Source organism: Lytechinus pictus, chromosome 5 (assembly GCF_037042905.1).
Source record: "Lytechinus pictus isolate F3 Inbred chromosome 5, Lp3.0, whole genome shotgun sequence".
NCBI classification, from domain to species: domain Eukaryota; kingdom Metazoa; phylum Echinodermata; class Echinoidea; order Temnopleuroida; family Toxopneustidae; genus Lytechinus; species Lytechinus pictus.
Window position 1 is genome coordinate 40,692,367 of NC_087249.1, and position 16,744 is coordinate 40,709,110.

At 38.2% G+C, this 16,744-nt stretch overlaps 1 protein-coding gene across 1 annotated transcript; it reads left to right on the forward strand.

The window, feature by feature from the left end:
- Nucleotides 1-4,233: 4,233 nt before the first annotated feature.
- On the forward strand, nt 4,234-15,746 carry LOC135154301 (protein POLR1D-like). Its single transcript, XM_064100390.1, has 4 exons — nt 4,234-4,355; nt 7,654-7,740; nt 8,954-9,028; nt 14,546-15,746. Exons 2-4 carry the CDS (start codon nt 7,718-7,720, stop codon nt 14,928-14,930), a joined length of 483 nt encoding a protein of 160 aa, XP_063956460.1. The 5' UTR covers nt 4,234-4,355; nt 7,654-7,717; the 3' UTR covers nt 14,931-15,746.
- Nucleotides 15,747-16,744: the final 998 nt, after the last annotated feature.

The following is a 16,744-nucleotide window of genomic DNA, read 5'->3' on the forward strand; positions in this document are numbered from 1 at the left end:
TGTGGAACCACCCCCCGGTACGCCAGTGCTTTAACGTAAAGCTTAATGCAGGAAGGGTCCATATAGGGGCCCGTTATAGAACCCATTAAAGGTTACAGATGAAAAGCCCCCACTGCACGGGGTCTTGACTCTTGGACAGAGCCTTTGGAGATTTAGCAAGTTTATGATAGACTTTCATAGGACATTATGCTATATACCATCCATTTTTCTTCCCGCTCGTTATCTCAATCCTCGGCAGCCCGGTAGTGTACGTTATCTTGTCCCTATTCTTTATTTTCCAATTTAGATTTTGGCTAATTCCATTCTGCCTTTATTTCCCGCTTTTGTTTGCCTTTTTGTCATCTTTAATTTATTTCCCTGTCTTACTAATCATGCTAATGTATTTGTATATCGGGGCGAATTGTTCTTTCTCAATTGTTCTTTTTTCCTTCCTTTTCCCCGTTATCTTTCCGTTTTCCCTTTTTTATGTTTTTTCTTAGTTTTCTTTTCCTTTTTCCTTTCCCTTTCCCCTTTTTTCTTTCCTTTCCCTTTCCCTTCCCTCCCCCTTTTTTTCTTTTTCCCTTTTTTCTTATTTTCCCGGTGAGCTCCGCCAGCCCAGGACCAAAATCCAGTTGAAACCAATTAGAGCAAAACCAATTGAAACCAGTTGGTCAACTGGTTTCAATAGGGAAATTGGAACAACTGGAACCAATTGAAACCAGTTGCCAACTGGTTCCAGTTAAAACCAATTGGGCAACTGGAACCAGTTGGCAATTGGTTTCAATTGGTTCCAGTTGAAACCAATTCAAGCAACGTACCAGTTGGCAACTGGTTTCAATTGGTTCCAGTTGTTCCAATTTCCCTATTAAAACCAGTTGAATCCAATTGGAGGCAACTGGTTTCAATTGGTTCCAGTTGAAACCAATTGGAGGCAACTGGTTTCAACTGGATCCAGTTGAAACTAATTGGTTTCCAACTGGATCCAATTGGAAATTCCAGTTGGAATGACTTAATTAATGACAAATTAATTAAAATTTGCACTAACTATTGCTCATGCCAACAAAGAAGCAGTGCTATATGTTTATTAATACCAATGTAAAGGGCATTGATAAAATAGACTTTCTTCATGTATATATATTTATATGAAAGATCTTCAAATATATGTATTTGTATTTGATGTAATTTGGTAACAGTTAGTGGTGTACTAATTATCTTATAATATGTTTTAATTATAATCTATAACATTTATGAACATGGTTTTCACTGCTAAGCATTCTAAACACTTATCTGAAACAAGTATGGTACTTGAATTAGAAAAGAATTAAATAGATACATTTTAAATGATGATGAATCACATAAAACATTAATCTGTGCACACTGGCAGATAATATGCAAATTAACTGGTTTCAATTGGAACCAGTTGGGTAACTGGAAAATTTCCAATTGGAAACCAATTGGAAGTCATTTCCAGTTACCCAACTGGATCCAGTTAGGATTTCCAGTTGCCCAACAGGTTCCAATTAGAATTAATTTCCAGTTAATCACCTTTCCAGTTAGAAGTCATCTTCAGTTACCCAATTGGTTCGAGTTAGGATTTCCAGTTACCCAACTGGTTCCAATTAGAAATCATTTCCAGTTGGAAGTCATTTCCAGTTACCCAATTGGTTCCAGTTAGGATTTCCAGTTACCCAACTGGTTCCAGTTAGAAATCATTTCCAGTTAGAAGTCATTTCCAGTTACCCAACTGGTTCCAGTTAGGATTTCCAGTTACCCAACTGGTTCCAGTTAGAAATCCTTTCCAGTTGGAAGTCATTTCCAGTTACCCAACTGGTTCCAGTTAGGATTTCCAGTTACCCAACTGGTTCCAGTTAGAAATCATTTCCAGTTGGAAGTCATTTCCAGTTACCCAACTGGTTCCAGTTAGAAATCATTTCCAGTTAGAAGTCATTTCCAGTTACCCAACTGGTTCCAGTTAGGATTTCCAGTTACCCAACTGGTTCCAGTTAGAAATCCTTTCCAGTTGGAAGCCATTTCCAGTTACCCAACTGGTTCCAGTTAGGATTTTCAGTTACCCAACTGGTTCCAGTTAGAAATCATTTCCAGTTAGAAGTCATTTCCAGTTACCCAACTGGTTCCAGTTAGGATTTCCAGTTACCCAACTGGTTCCAGTTACCCAACTGGTTCCAGTTGGAAGTCATTTCCAGTTACCCAACTGGTTCCAGTTAGGATTTCCAGTTACCCAACTGGTTCCAGTTAGAAATCATTTCCAGTTAGAAGTCATTTCCAGCTACCCAACTGGTTCCAGTTAGGATTTCCAGTTACCCAATTGGTTCCAGTTAGAAATCATTTCCATTTGGAAGTCATTTCCAGTTACCCAACTGGTTCCAGTTAGGATTTCCAGTTGCCCAACTGGTTTCAATTGGTTTCAACTGGAAATTGTTATATTCCAGTTAAAACCAATTGAAACCAGTTGAAACCAATTGAAACCAATTGGAAATCCAACTGGTTTCAATTGGATTTTGGTCCTGGGAGGGGGGCAGCTTGCCCCCCCTGCCCCCCCGCCTGTTACGCCACTGACTTTAAATGACACATTGTTTATGTCATGGGTGACCGAGATATTGTTTTTTGAGAGCGAACTTTATCCGAGCTATTTGTTGGTTTCCCACTGCAATTTTCAATGATATTCTATCCCCTATTCTAACCATTTTCCGAGTAAATGCTTCTGAAATTTTTGTGTATAACACATCCTTGGTGACTTGCAGGCACCTGCTTAGCATGAGACATATTATGTTCTTCGTCACAGTCCCACAATGGTTAGAAGAGCAAAGCAAAACATGAAGCGTAGACAGGGAAGGTAAGTCCTAGTGCGAAAACGTTGAAGCTGTTGGTGCAAAAAATAAAGATGGCTGGTCTAATTCCACTTTGTCTCTATTTCATGTAGACATTATTGTCAGATCTAAGATCTGAACATTCTAAGCATTTCTTGTTTTCATGATCAAGATACGTATCTAACTAGAAACAAAATTTATGCGAGCGCGAAGCGCGAGCTGAATTTTTTTTTACACTGACCTGAAAAGTGCCACTTTTCGGACTGTTTGCAGTGACTCATGTGAAGGATACATATTTCACCTCCCAAATAATGCGAGCGCGAAGCATCAACTTTAAATTGTTTATATTCCGACTGGAAGAATTTTGACATTCTAAGCAATTTTTTTAAGATCGAGATGGGTATGTCTCTATAAACAATTAATGTGAGGGCTAACCGCGATCGAGCTGAAATCTTAATACACAAACCCGAAAAGGGCCATACTTTGAACTATTTGCAGTGACTCATGCGGAGGAACAAATCTCACCAACCATATAATGTGACGCGAAGCGCGAACTGATTTTTTTATCTCGACCTGAAACACTTGACAATTTTGAACAATTTTTGTAAACATTATCAGGATTATTTTGATAATTCGACCTAAAAAAATAGGTTAAGCACTTTTTTTATAACAATATATGAAAAAAAAACATTAATCATAATTGCCGAGCGCGATCGAAGAGCAAGCCGAAAACCTAAAAACGGGACAAATATTCTTTGTAATCATGAAAAGAATGTATCTTCCTAAATAAATGATGCGAGCGCGAAGCCAAAATTGAAAATTTGTAATTTTCCAATAGGTAAACTTGGCGTTAAAATAAATAAAATGAATCTCTAGCTGAGCACTAGTATCTCAAACAAATACAACCATGAAGCGCGAGCTAAAATTTATATACTGAACCGCAAGAGGGAACGTGTTAAGCACTTTATAACAAGATTGTATGCATGTGACTGCGAGCGCGTAGCGCAAGCTCCATTTTTTCAGCATTTTTTAAATTCATGATGGTGGGTATCTCGGTGAAAAAAAATAATTAAAACTCGAACCGCGGGCAGGATTGGAAACAGGATACTTTAGTCCCCCGGCCATGTTATACCGAGGTGTTTTTTTTCCTCAGTCATGTCAGTAAAGCAGAATCTCATTAAAAAAAGAATCATTCACTTTGGCTCCTCTTATCTTTTTTTCCCATCCTTTTCTCCCCTTCTTCCCTACCCCCTTCTTTTACTTTTTTTTTGCCCCTCCAATCGGGGAGTGGGGTCGGGCGGCATCTTCGCCCCCTCCAAAAGGTCTGCATTAGTTTATGTTGGAACAGGCTACATGTAGGCCATGTGAACGTAGCTGACAAGTTTCAAGCGGACTGTATACCGTACCGTACTTGTACTTATGACGCGACGTGCTTGAAATTATATAGTCAGCTGCGTTCACTTATTTGTCTGCTTTCACGAACGAACAGCGCAGAGTTGAGAAGTCCTTGTCGTGATTATGCGATGACTGACAGTGTATTTCCATTTGGTAAAAGAACATGTCATTCGTACTTTAATGTACTTTAAAAATGTGGGAGTTACTGTAAAAGAGAACAAGAGGGGGTCTGTAATTTAATCGGCGAAAAATAAAGAGCGTTTGTTTGACTTGAGTCTTTAGTTTTACCTTTGTCCCACACCATTAATTTACTGTGGTGCTAACCCAGGCAGACTCTCACGCCGGCGGAGCCGGCGCGGCGCGTGACTGAGTCTGAGAGCCTGCCACTTGTTCACTGCAATCACCCTGCCTGTGGAATCTAACGTTAGATCTAACGTTACTTGTTGTACTAGATCTATGGTAAGCCAATGCCCAATGCAGTACACAGCACACACTTAAAAGTTCAGACATTAAAATATCACTTTTGTGACCAAAAATTCTAATTTCCATACAGTTGCAATTTATTTTTTATTAGTAATTTGGGAGTACCGGTACCGTAATTTGTGTACGGTATTCACCAGAGCGCTTGAAAACTTGAATTTTGGGCATAATTTTGTGTATGCCCTCTTGTGGAAAGTAATACTATTACTAATATGGCAAGATAATTGTCATTTTTCAATCTCTATTTTTAAGAAAAAATAATTTAAAGAATCAAATTTACTTAAGACCAAGTTATAATATTTATGATGAATAGCTGTAAAGTGTAATGGAAACTGACAGTGTAAAAATATCAAGCATTTGTCCCAAAGAAAAAGAGAAAATAAGCCAAACATTGCCAACCTTATTTTGCCACACATGGAGTAGTAACAGAGAACAAGGTAGACAGGAATAACCGTCGTTTCTGGGGATTTATTCAACAATTTCTGACATTTTACTGTAATCCCCATTTACCGACGGTAGGGTGTACGTGTGGGCTCGCATGTGTTCTCATTCCCTCCCTTTTGTCAATTCACAGTCCAAAGTTTGATGTAATTTTACACATCGAATTTACAATCTAAGGATGTATAAACAACAAACTTTTGAACCTTGATATTTCAATATTTACATACTTTAAACGATATAGATGAAAAAGGCATGAAAAATATACTTTACCGATGTTTAATTGGGTTGAACACGATAAAAATGGTCAAAATGGCAGCCAAACTATAAAATATTTACAAACGAACGTCAACAATCACGAATGTGATATCGATATTGCTTTCGATATTATACGATCTGCTCCATATGCGAACGAAACCGAAGATAAACGATACTAGTACTAGTACTAGTTATAATCGCGATATATCGATTCGAGACATTAAGTTAATAACGATAATGACGTCATTCAAGATGGCAACTTGCAAGAAAAACCGTCAGGTCAGGTGAAAATGTCTTAGATGACAGATTTCTCAATCATCCAGAGGATTTTTTTCAATAACTCCGGCCCAAGGTATGCAATTACTTAAGTTATTTATATTTCCCTGATAATGGAAACCATGAAACTTTCAATTTTGCTTAAAAAACAGTTTTAAATCGCGATCTATAAAACGCTAGTTCACTATACGTTGGCTGTAGGTACGGGGCCCCATCCCCTTCAGTCTATGTATGGTGAGTGGAGCCAACGTAGTTCAGCGGAACAACCAAAATACAGAGACTGAAGCTTTTGGTCTAAGAACAAGGTAACTAATATCATATAACCTTGTTCATTGAATGAGTGACTTTTCTACTAGTACTAGTCTATACGTTAGTCTCCAGACATTACGTCAAACCCCCGTTTGGAGAAAGACCGCAGTTCAGATTGCAAACTGCGGTGTTATACCCCATTTTTCATGTGGATCTCCCAAATATCATTTCCAAGCCCTTATCAACCGCGCTTGGCCAGGTAATCCAGGGGTAATCCCCGCTGTCTCAATTTCACCTCCACATGCCAGTATATGAGCATTGAGCAAAGGACCAAAAGATAAACAACAGCTGTGCTATTACGTAAGGCTTCTCTGCCTGTAGTAGGACCTTCGGAATGAAATTATTGTATTCGATATTTAATCACGTTTTCAAAGGCATATTGTATTCAGTAATCCAATGTTAGTCCATTTTCAATTTCGAACGAAGAAAATCAGCCTCTTAATAAGGAAAGTAAGCCGGACTAAGCGAATAAAAATGACGGCATGTTTTGCAGAAACCGAGCTCAGCGCTGCGCATGCATCCCATCGTGTGTGGCCCCCTGCTGTGACTGTATATGCCGGGCTGTTGTGTTATCTTCGGACCGACGTCAAGAAACAGGTGTTTTGATACTTAAATTGCTTGCTTGGGGCAGTTAGAGTTTGTCGTACTTGGAGAAGAGAATTGATGAGAAGGGAAACTGGGGTATAGTGTTCTCAAATGGAAGTTTTTCGTCATGAGCACTCAAAATCTTGAATTTGGCTCTACTCTAGTCTTCTTGACCTAGTAGCCTTGAGGACTCCTTGATGAGGTTTTTTTTTAAAATATAATTTGACATCTAGACTATACTTACATCATGGAGCCTTGACACCCTGCCCATACGGTCCTCAGCGAGGAGACATCAAAACAAAGATGGATTTCCCTAGGAAATCTATCTTTGCCACAATAATTGTTGGGAAAACATGTAATTTTTCCAATTCGTAAGCCTTTATACTCTAAATGCACGTAAGTGCCTTAAAAAAGAACAAAAAGAAAAGGTGAAAATTTAAAATTTTCTTACCAGAAGATTCCCTCGTTTGCAGTTTCCACATGTTAACACAGTGACTTGACCTTTGACTCGGTCGTGAGGAGGTATGTACGTACAGGTAAATACGGAGAGAATTGATGCTCATGCATAGCTAATTGTGCTAGTATAATAAGATTCTAGGCCGACGTAGTGTATATTTTGGACGTTCTAATGTCAATGACAGGTTTAGAGTGTTAATACAGTTTCGCATCGGCCGATCTGGCGATGCTAGGAAAATAATTTCAGCTCAAATTTTGTCAGACTTTTTTGCCGAATATCTATCTTATCAATCCTTGGCCTGAATTTCAGCCACATAAGGAATCGGGATCGACAAAATTGGAGCATCCACAACACAGGTCTGTGAAATTATGCACATGTGTAATTGTGGTAAATAGGGTTTATATACTCATTAATAGGGCCTATGCAGTTCCTTAAACCATGTGTTTCTCTCTGCCCAATAGATCACAGTTCCTCAAACCTCGTGTTTAAAACCTAGTAGTCAGTTCCTTAGACCCCATTTAAATGTTTTGGGAAGAATATAGCCTGCCTTATAATTTTGGTGCCGTCCGCCCTTTGCCCCCCTTCCCTTGTGACTGGTATGTAAACTATATCCATTTGTTTATATCAAATTGAAATGTTTGCTCATAGGTAGCTACAATTCTGGCGGATTACAAGTTGCACTGAAGAAGCATCTCTTTCAAACAAGAAAAATATGGAAGATAGCGAACTTGATAGGTAAGTTTTGCCTGGTGCAAAAAAACTTTATATTACGTATTTTCCCTCTTTTGACTTATTTATTTAGTTTAGTTTTTGAGTGTTTGTTATATATATTTTTCCTCCTCTGCCTTCTTCTTCTTCTCTTAGAACTTCTTCTTCTTCCTCCTCTTTCTCCTTTTCTTCTTTCTCTTCTTCCTCTTCCCCTTTCCCTCCTCCCCCTCTTTCTCTTCCTCTTCCCCCTCTTCTCCTTCCCTTCCCCTCCTTGTCACCCTCCCCCTTCCTCATTATCCTACCCCCTCCCCTTACTCTCTTGTTTCTCCTTTTTGTGACCTTTGAAAGACCAATTGGCAAGGTCTTACAGCAGTCTCCAAGATCACTGAAATTTGTCATCTCTGTGGAATGGCTCAGAAAGACCCCTCAAAGAACTCAGAAAAAGTGATTGGTACTTAGTCCTATAGAGATCTTTCAGAGATCTTTTATGCAAGAAGTGAACTTTTTCCATGGACTTTGCCTGGTGTTTCAATGATCTTTCAATGATCTCTGATGAGTCTTACAGTGATATCTGCAAAAATCTTGAGAGACTGTCGAAAGATCATGGAAAGACTAATAAGAACTTTGAAAGCTAATCGAAAGACCACTGAAAGACTGTAGAAAGACCATCAAAAGACTATTTTCCTGTAAGACCACTGAAAGACTGTTTTGAACCGATTCAAAAAGTTCTTGAGATCATGGAGACCATGAAGACTTCTGAAAGATCCATCAGGAATCGTGAAAGACCTCGGAGATCTTTGAAAGTTTGTTAAAAGACCTTTGAAAGATCAAGCAAGTGTCTTGGTCTTACAGCAGTCTTTCAGAAGTCTTGCTCTCTGTGGAATGGGGGTTTTTGCTAGCTTACACATTACTTAACGTAACCAGCATTTTAAGGAATTTTTTTCAGACTACTCGAGTGTTAGCAGATCTTAAAGAATATGCACATTTCTGATTTAGTCAATCTTGTACTCCTTGTTCGATAAATCTCTTCTTGAAAATTTTATTAATTGAAACACAAACTTAAATAGATTTTGTTTCACAACTATTTATAAGTAAAATTCAAAGTTATCTTGTATGACTTGGGTGACAACAGTATTGTGTTAGAAAGGTCCCCCTGAATCCTCATTAACTCTAAAATACAATATCTTAAAATTCCCTTGTACATTCACTGCTATAGTGATGGAATGTATTTTTTTTTCAGACTTGCTGCCCAAGAATTGCTTCAGGAGGCAGGAAGGGGAAAAGAAAGAGCATCAACTATGGGAGCTTATGGCTGGTAAGTTGATGATGCTAGCAAACATAAAGAAATATTTTGAAAAATGCTCTATTCTGTTTTCTTCCCTATCCAAAGCAGAAACAGTTGGTATACAGTGCATCCCAGAAGAAAAAGTGTAATTCAGTGAAAGTTTTTGCTGTCATAATCATAAATTTGCTTCATGCGATGTATCCCATTGGAAAAATATTTTTCTCGTCTTTCATTTAAAGGCCTTCTCAACATTCATAATGTACGCATGACTGAGTTCGAACAATAGAAAGTGGTGCTACCAAATTTTCATTCCCACAAGAAAATTATGATTTTGAGAGAGATTTTCTTGCTTTTACTGCTATCTATGTTTGGAATACAATGTTCATAAATCAAATATCTATATTTACCGCTTCCATATGAGGCCTTATGCATTAAATATGAATGACGCATGGCCGAGGAAAAGTTGCATTAAATCATGCTTGATTTCTACCTATTCAATGATTTATTGAAAACAGGTAGCCAACAATAAGCTAATGGTGAATGCTGTTGGGGCCGCCGGTGTGGAAAACCCTTTATTGTCATAGACAGCCAACTGATTGAAGGCTAATATCGTGAGTTTTCTCTCGCTGGAGTCTATGCCTATGGGAATAGAATTACACATTGGTAATAATTTTGATAATTCGTATCTCAAACTCCTCTCAGTCATTTCATTTGACGCTACATTTTGCAGGGGCGACAGGCATGTTTGAAGTGGGCAGGACCAGCGGCGTAACAGGGGTCGGTGGCCAGGGGGGGCAAGAGCCAAAAATTTCCCGGTCATATCATGGAACAGGCAATGGCGTCATAAGGCAAAAATTTTTAGGGGGCGATATGGCGTATCGGGCAAATATATATATATATATAAAAGCGAGCGAGCAAAAATTTTTGACATTTTTATTGCAAAAATCCAATTTTGTGATAGATTTTGACATAATGTTAAAAAGATGATATCATAATATTTCACCCTCCTCTCTTTCCTTTTTTCTCTCTTTTTTTGTACGCCACGGTGAACAGGATTTTTGTTATGATTGTGAGCATCAGGGCGAAGCTCTATATGCTCGAGGGGGCCGAGTATGGCGCTTCTGGCAAGAAGTAGCTTAATATAGGTCCTGAGCGAGCGAAGCGAGTGAGATAAAAAATCACCTTTTCATGAGAATCTAACATGAAGATAGATTTTAACGTGATATTCAGAAAAATATAATACACTTTCCTTTCTTTCCTCATTTTTTTTTGTTTGGTTGTAGAACTTTTGGGGGCCATGGTCCAAACTCATCCATATAACAGTGCTTTATGGGTGGGGTCCAGGGCAGAGCCCCGTAACCACTTGATATCAAAGCCATTTTAAACCTTACAGATGGCCACTTATTTTAATCAAATTGTATGTATATTTATATAGCTTTAACACAACACATAAATTCAATACAGTTGTGTATCGTAATCATCCAAATATTGTGAGGGGCACACCATAGCAAATGTGGGAAAATTTGTAAAAAGTCGCCAGCGAGCGAAGTGAGCCAGAAAAAAAATGGCCTGTTAAAATGAAATTCTAATTATGTGATAGATTTTTACATCATTATAACAAATATCATGTCGTATCATTTTTTTTCATTCATCTCATTTCGCTGCCTCCTTTATTTTCTTTTATTTCCCCTTGGCTGTGGAACAACTCCCGGTACGCCAGTGCTTCAACGTAAAGCTTAATGCAGGAAGGGTCCATATAGGGGCCCGTTATAGAACCCATTAAAGGTTACAGATGAAGAGCCCCCACTCCCGGGGGGGGCACTCAGTATATAATGCATAGTGGGTATGTGCCGCGGAGGGGACCCCCATTTTTACACTCAAATTTCCGTTCCAAGGCATAGCATTTCTGTCTTTTTGAGAAAAAGAACAAAGAAAGCCGCTCCAAGGCATAGCATTTCCTTCTTATCGAGAAAAAAGAAGAAAGAAATCCGCTCCAAAGCTTCGCATATTTTTCGTTACGCCGTTCCGGTCGCATTGATAAGCGGCCGTAGAGCGCTTTTCGACCATCGCCTAAGCGCGAGCGTACCCGGCAGAGGCCGCGCTAGCTGCGTCATGCACGATTGCCCGTTCCATAGGGATGCATACGCACTCACAGAGATACGGAGATCCGTTCCGAGGACCCCCGTTTTCACAAACATTTGTAGTTCCGAAGCCCGTTCCGAGGACCCTCCTTTTTACAATAAGCCCGCTCCAAGGCCCCCGTTTTTTGCCTCGCCCGCGGCACACCCCTACCACTTTTTTGGTCGAGTGCCCCCCCCGGGCCCCCACTGCACGGGGTCTTGACTCTTGGAAAGAGCCTTTGGAGATTTAGCAAGTTTATGATAGACTTTCATAGGACATTATGCTATATACCATCCATTTTTCTTCCCGCTCGTTATCTCAATCCTCGGCAGCCCGGTAGTGTACATTATCTTGTCCCTATTCTTTATTTTCCAATTTAGATTTTGGCTAATTCCATTCTGCCTTTATTTCCCGCTTTTGTTTGCCTTTTTGTCATCTTTAATTTATTTCTCTGTCTTACTAATCATGCTAATGTATTTGTATATCGGGGCGAATTGTTCTTTCTCACTTGTTCTTTTTTCCTTCCTTTTCCCGTTATCTTTCCGTTTTCCCTTTTTTATGTTTTTTTTTTTAGTTTTCTTTTTCCTTTCCCTTTCCCCTTTTTTCTTTCCTTTCCCTTTTTTTCTTTCCTTTCCCTTTTTTTCTTTTTCCCGTTTTTTTTTAATTTTCCCGGTGAGCTCCGCCAGGGGGGGCAGCTTGCCCCCGTGCCCCCCCCCCCCGCCTGTTACGCCACTGGGCAGGACATAACAGAAAAGGGGTACATCACTTTTTACAAGTATAAAGATGAACACCTTTTTGGCTCGGAAGGTTGTTATTAAGTGGTTCACCCCCATCCAACATTCCCCTCCCCCTGCCTCATCTAACCATTTTAAGCAATGTTTTTTATAAGTTAGAAAGAATCCAAACATTACATTCAATCCAACCACAAAATCAAACTTACCATACATTCACTGTTAGTCCATTGCTTGCTGCTTTGTTAGAAATGCTTGTTTTTCAATGATCAGTCAAATAGGAAGAAATCAAGCATGTTTACCATTCCACTTTTTTTTGTGACCATCCTTCAGTCATATTTTACACATAAGAAAAAAATGGATATTTAAGTTATGAATTTTGTTTTCCAAATAGATAGCAGTAAAAGCAAGAAAAACTCACTTAATAATGTAATTTTCTCAGTCATGTATGCATTATGATCATTAAGATAGGCTTCAAATGAAAGAGGGGGAACATATCTTTTTATGATTATCATGGCAAAAAAAATACACTGAATTATGGTTTCATTTTTTTCTGGGATGCACTGTAAATCCAAACAATAGGCCTATCCCAACGATAGAAAATAGAAATGTGGGGACACAGCAATGCATTGCCACAAATAAGGATTTTTTAATAAGATTATATAAAAAAAATAGGTCTATGGTTACAGGTTACACACAACTTGACAACAACAATCATTCTTTTTTGTTTGATAATATTAATGTGACTTACATCATACATGTATAAAGCGCCAAGGTGCAAAAAGAGCTAAGAGTGAAAAAAAAAAAATTAGAAGATTTTTTATAGTCTCAACAGAGGTACATTTTTTTTATGTCTTCAGGAAGGCTATTCCACGAAGTGGAAGCATATAAGCAAATGATCTTTCCCTCCATTGTTTTTGAAACTTTTGGAATAACAAGTTAGCCAGAAGTGGATGAGCGCAAACACCTACTTGGTCTGTAGTAATTGATAAATGAAAGACTGTATTGTGGTGCTGATCCAAGAATACTATGAAAAGCAGTCCATCTAATAAAATGAACTATTTTCTTCGTCTTACCTCATAACGTGAATGACCTTCTGCACGTGTTACAAGTTATTGCTTCATGTAAATTCAGTCTTGACACATGTTCTAAGGGACTTTTGTTCTCTGGCGTATAGAGCATTTCGTAATGAGAGAAATATATTGTCCTATGAAAAAGGACTCATGAAGTTTTTGTCAAAATAGCAAGAACAGTAGTTTCCTAAATTTTTCCTCATTAGTTTTCCTAACATCAGAGCAAAGGATACACTTGTAATTTATTGTCCGCTCTTTTGATTTCTACATGAACTTCTTAGGTTTGGTCATTTATATTCAGAGTTAGATGGCTTACTCACCATTATATAATCCTCTGCTGAGCGAAAAACCTTTATTTCTTTGCACATGTACATGCGCTTTATTTCCAATTCGTCTAATGCCAACTCTTCTACTATCATTTGGTCTACCATCAGTTCATCCACATGGTCTGATTGCCAATTCGCCCACTCACCATTTTGTATAATAACCAATTGGTCCAATAGCCTTTTTGTCTATATACCATTTGGTATAATTGGACTAAGTGTTAATTGTGCAAAATGAATGAAAATGAAATGGATGTTAGACCAACTGGTTATGGGACGTAATGGTCATAGGCGAAATGGTGATTGGACGAAGTGATGATTGGACCAATTGGTTGTTAGACGAAATGTTGATGGGACATAATAGCATTAGACTAAAAGAAAGTAGACCATGTGGTGAGTGAACGAGTTGGCAATTTACCCGACATGCCAGCCATTTTTTCAAGGAACACGGATAATTCTCAAGAACATACATGACGAAGGTAGTTAAGCGACAACTTTCAGTTGGCAAATTATGAGAGAGTATTGGGCATATCTAAATCGAAGTTGAAGGGTCTTTGCTCTTGAAGGAATGTGTACACTCCGATTGCTGCTGAAAATATGGATGCAAGATCAGAGAAAAAAGGGCAAATATGCCCCCTTCCCACTTGACATTACTATGAATTGAAAATAATCCGTATTGTGACAATATGATTTGTTCAAAGCTGTACAGCAGGCTGAAAATAATTTGATTTTTGAACAGATAAAGATAAGTCGAACAAACAAAACACTGAAAATTTGACCAAGATCGGACAAGGAATAACGAAGTAATGGCATTTTAAAGATTTGCATCATTCCAGTGAAACAGTCCTAGGCATGACTTCATGAATATTCAGTGAGCAAACTGATGATGTCATATCCCCACTTGTTCTTTTGTATTTCATTATATGAAATTAGGTTCTTTCAATTTTTTTCTTGAAGAACAAGAAAAATTGAAATGACAACTGATTTAGTGCATTAGATGCACTGCAACTTATTTCATTTTTCACACAATGTAAAATAAAATGAAATAATTATGATCTCATGTAATAACATAAGAAGAGGGAAAGTGATGTGACATCATGAGCCCACCTAATGAATATTCATGAAGACATGTACATACATGTAACTGGTTTCACAATATATTGCTAAACTTTAAAATTCAATAACCTTTTTATCAGATTTTGATTAAATTTTGGGCATTTTGCTCTGTGAATTTACTTTATTTATTTAGATATAAATATTTTCAGCCCGGAGTACAACCCTCTCCTGTTCTTTCAACAGGAAGAAGAGACAGACCAGCACCAACAAAGTATTCTTGAAAAACACATTGAGAGGGGTCATCTCAGGCAACAAACACCGATCAAGTTCTCGTGTTGAGAAGCAACACAAAGATAGTTTGAAGAGAACAGAGTTGGTTGTTGAGTGTAAAGAGGATAATAAAATGCAAATACATCACAAGGGGTTATACTGTGAGCGGCCAGAAGAAGCCTCGCAAGACAAGAACAGAATGACACCAGGACATTTCTCAAGAAAGGATGATCCTCATTCATGGAAAGCTCATAGCGAGAGAACAGCGAGGACTGGTGTAAAGGAAAAGAATCCAAGATGTCAGAGAAGAGTTTCAAATTTGAATTCTCCATGTTCACGTGCCAAAGAAAAAGACTAAAAAAATCTGAAATGTTGTGCTGAGAAATGTCGAAAACTGGTATAAAGTGAAACGATCCCAGATGCCAGAGAAGAATTTCTACAGGGAATTCTTCATGTTCACTTGTCAAAGGAAAAGACTGAAGAATCTTGAATCTTATGGCGAGAAAACATACAAAACTGGTTTAGAGGAGATTGAAACCCTTGAAACCAGCTGAATCCATATCAAAGAGAAAAATCAAAGAAACGTATTGTTGAAAGTTTGAGGAAGATTGAATGAATAATAAGAAAGTTATTAGCATTTGAATGTCGAGATCACTAATGCCATGTAGATCCTCCAATCCTCACACACGTACAACTCCCTCATTACTTTAGTACTTATTTCACTTATATTCTCACTTTTATAGAGTCTATCACAAGGTGAGGTGTTCTCTTTATGAGAGGACAAGTACAGAGGTTTCACAACATTATATCATTGATGAATCGTTTGTCATATGATTAGAATGAGCAAAAAGATATGTTTTGGGGTATATTTTCAGTGTCCAAAAGGGGAGAGTTGTTCATCTGTGACATCATAGATCTTGGTCGCATTGCCAATGGGAGGATCTCCATAGCATTAGTGATCTCGACATTCAAATGCTCATAACTCTTCTATTGCTATTCCTATGTTACTCAAACTTTTGTTGATATTATTCTTTGATTTTTCTGCTTTCACAAAAGCTAACTTGCTCCAAGAGTTTCATTCTCCTTTAAGTCGCTCTTAACTTACGAACAAAGGCCCGTTTTTATAAAACCTGTTCAAAAAACAGATTTGCATTAAAAGTTAAAGCTACTGAAATCTTTCAATTTGATTGGCTAATTGTAAATTTGTTATAGAAACTGTTCATTTGTTAATATACTAGTAATAAGTCTTCATGAAACGAGACCAGAAAATCACATGAGGTATAGTCATATCGTCACAGACTTTTGGACAGTATCAAGATATGCATGCCAGTTGTTAACCACCATTTTAGTTTTATTTCTTATTTCCCCTTCACATTGTTCATAGGCCAATATAAACTGGTTTCCAAAAGAAACTGATCAAACTTTACAAGGGCACTACACAAATTTCACTGTCAAAATGAAAAAAAATATTTGTACACAGGCTAGCCTCGATAATCTTTACTAACCATATGTCGATTATTAAGAGATTGGTTCAATCACAGAGAGGCTATAGCCCCTCTGTGATTGAACCAATCTCTTAATTACTGATGTGTGCTTAGTATACAAATATATCAGGCTTTGAGAAAGTATAGTGGGAATTATTTATCCGAGGTTGGACTGGCAATTACTATTTTTCCCAAGGGGCGAAGCCCCGAGGGAAAAATAGTTACATTGCCAGTCCAACCGAGGATTAATAATTCCCACTATGCTTTCGAAAGAAACGCCTGATATATTTGTTTTATATCCCTCTTTAACTTGTGGGCCTATAGTCCTTGCCGATGTTTAACCGATCTAGGCCAAATCTAACGTTGTTGGACCTCGTCCTACTCTAAGCCTGTCGAGATAATGCTAGACAGTTCCCGGGTAGGCTGCGCGCGGCTTCTACCCGACTACACTTAATGAGAGGTCCGCTGCGCTGCGTTGGCCGTTGCTGCAGTGGCACTCAAAATAAATACGCGCAGTCAAAATTTATGCTCTAAAATTTAGTATCGGATCTTGACTCACCTTGTTAGGTATGTTTATTCCATATTAAAGGATCCTGTATGAATAGCCTTTGGAATTAGATTTTCAGCATTGTAATCTAGACCCAATTCCACCGTTGTTTTTCAGATTGTCGGTACGGTAATTAGAGCG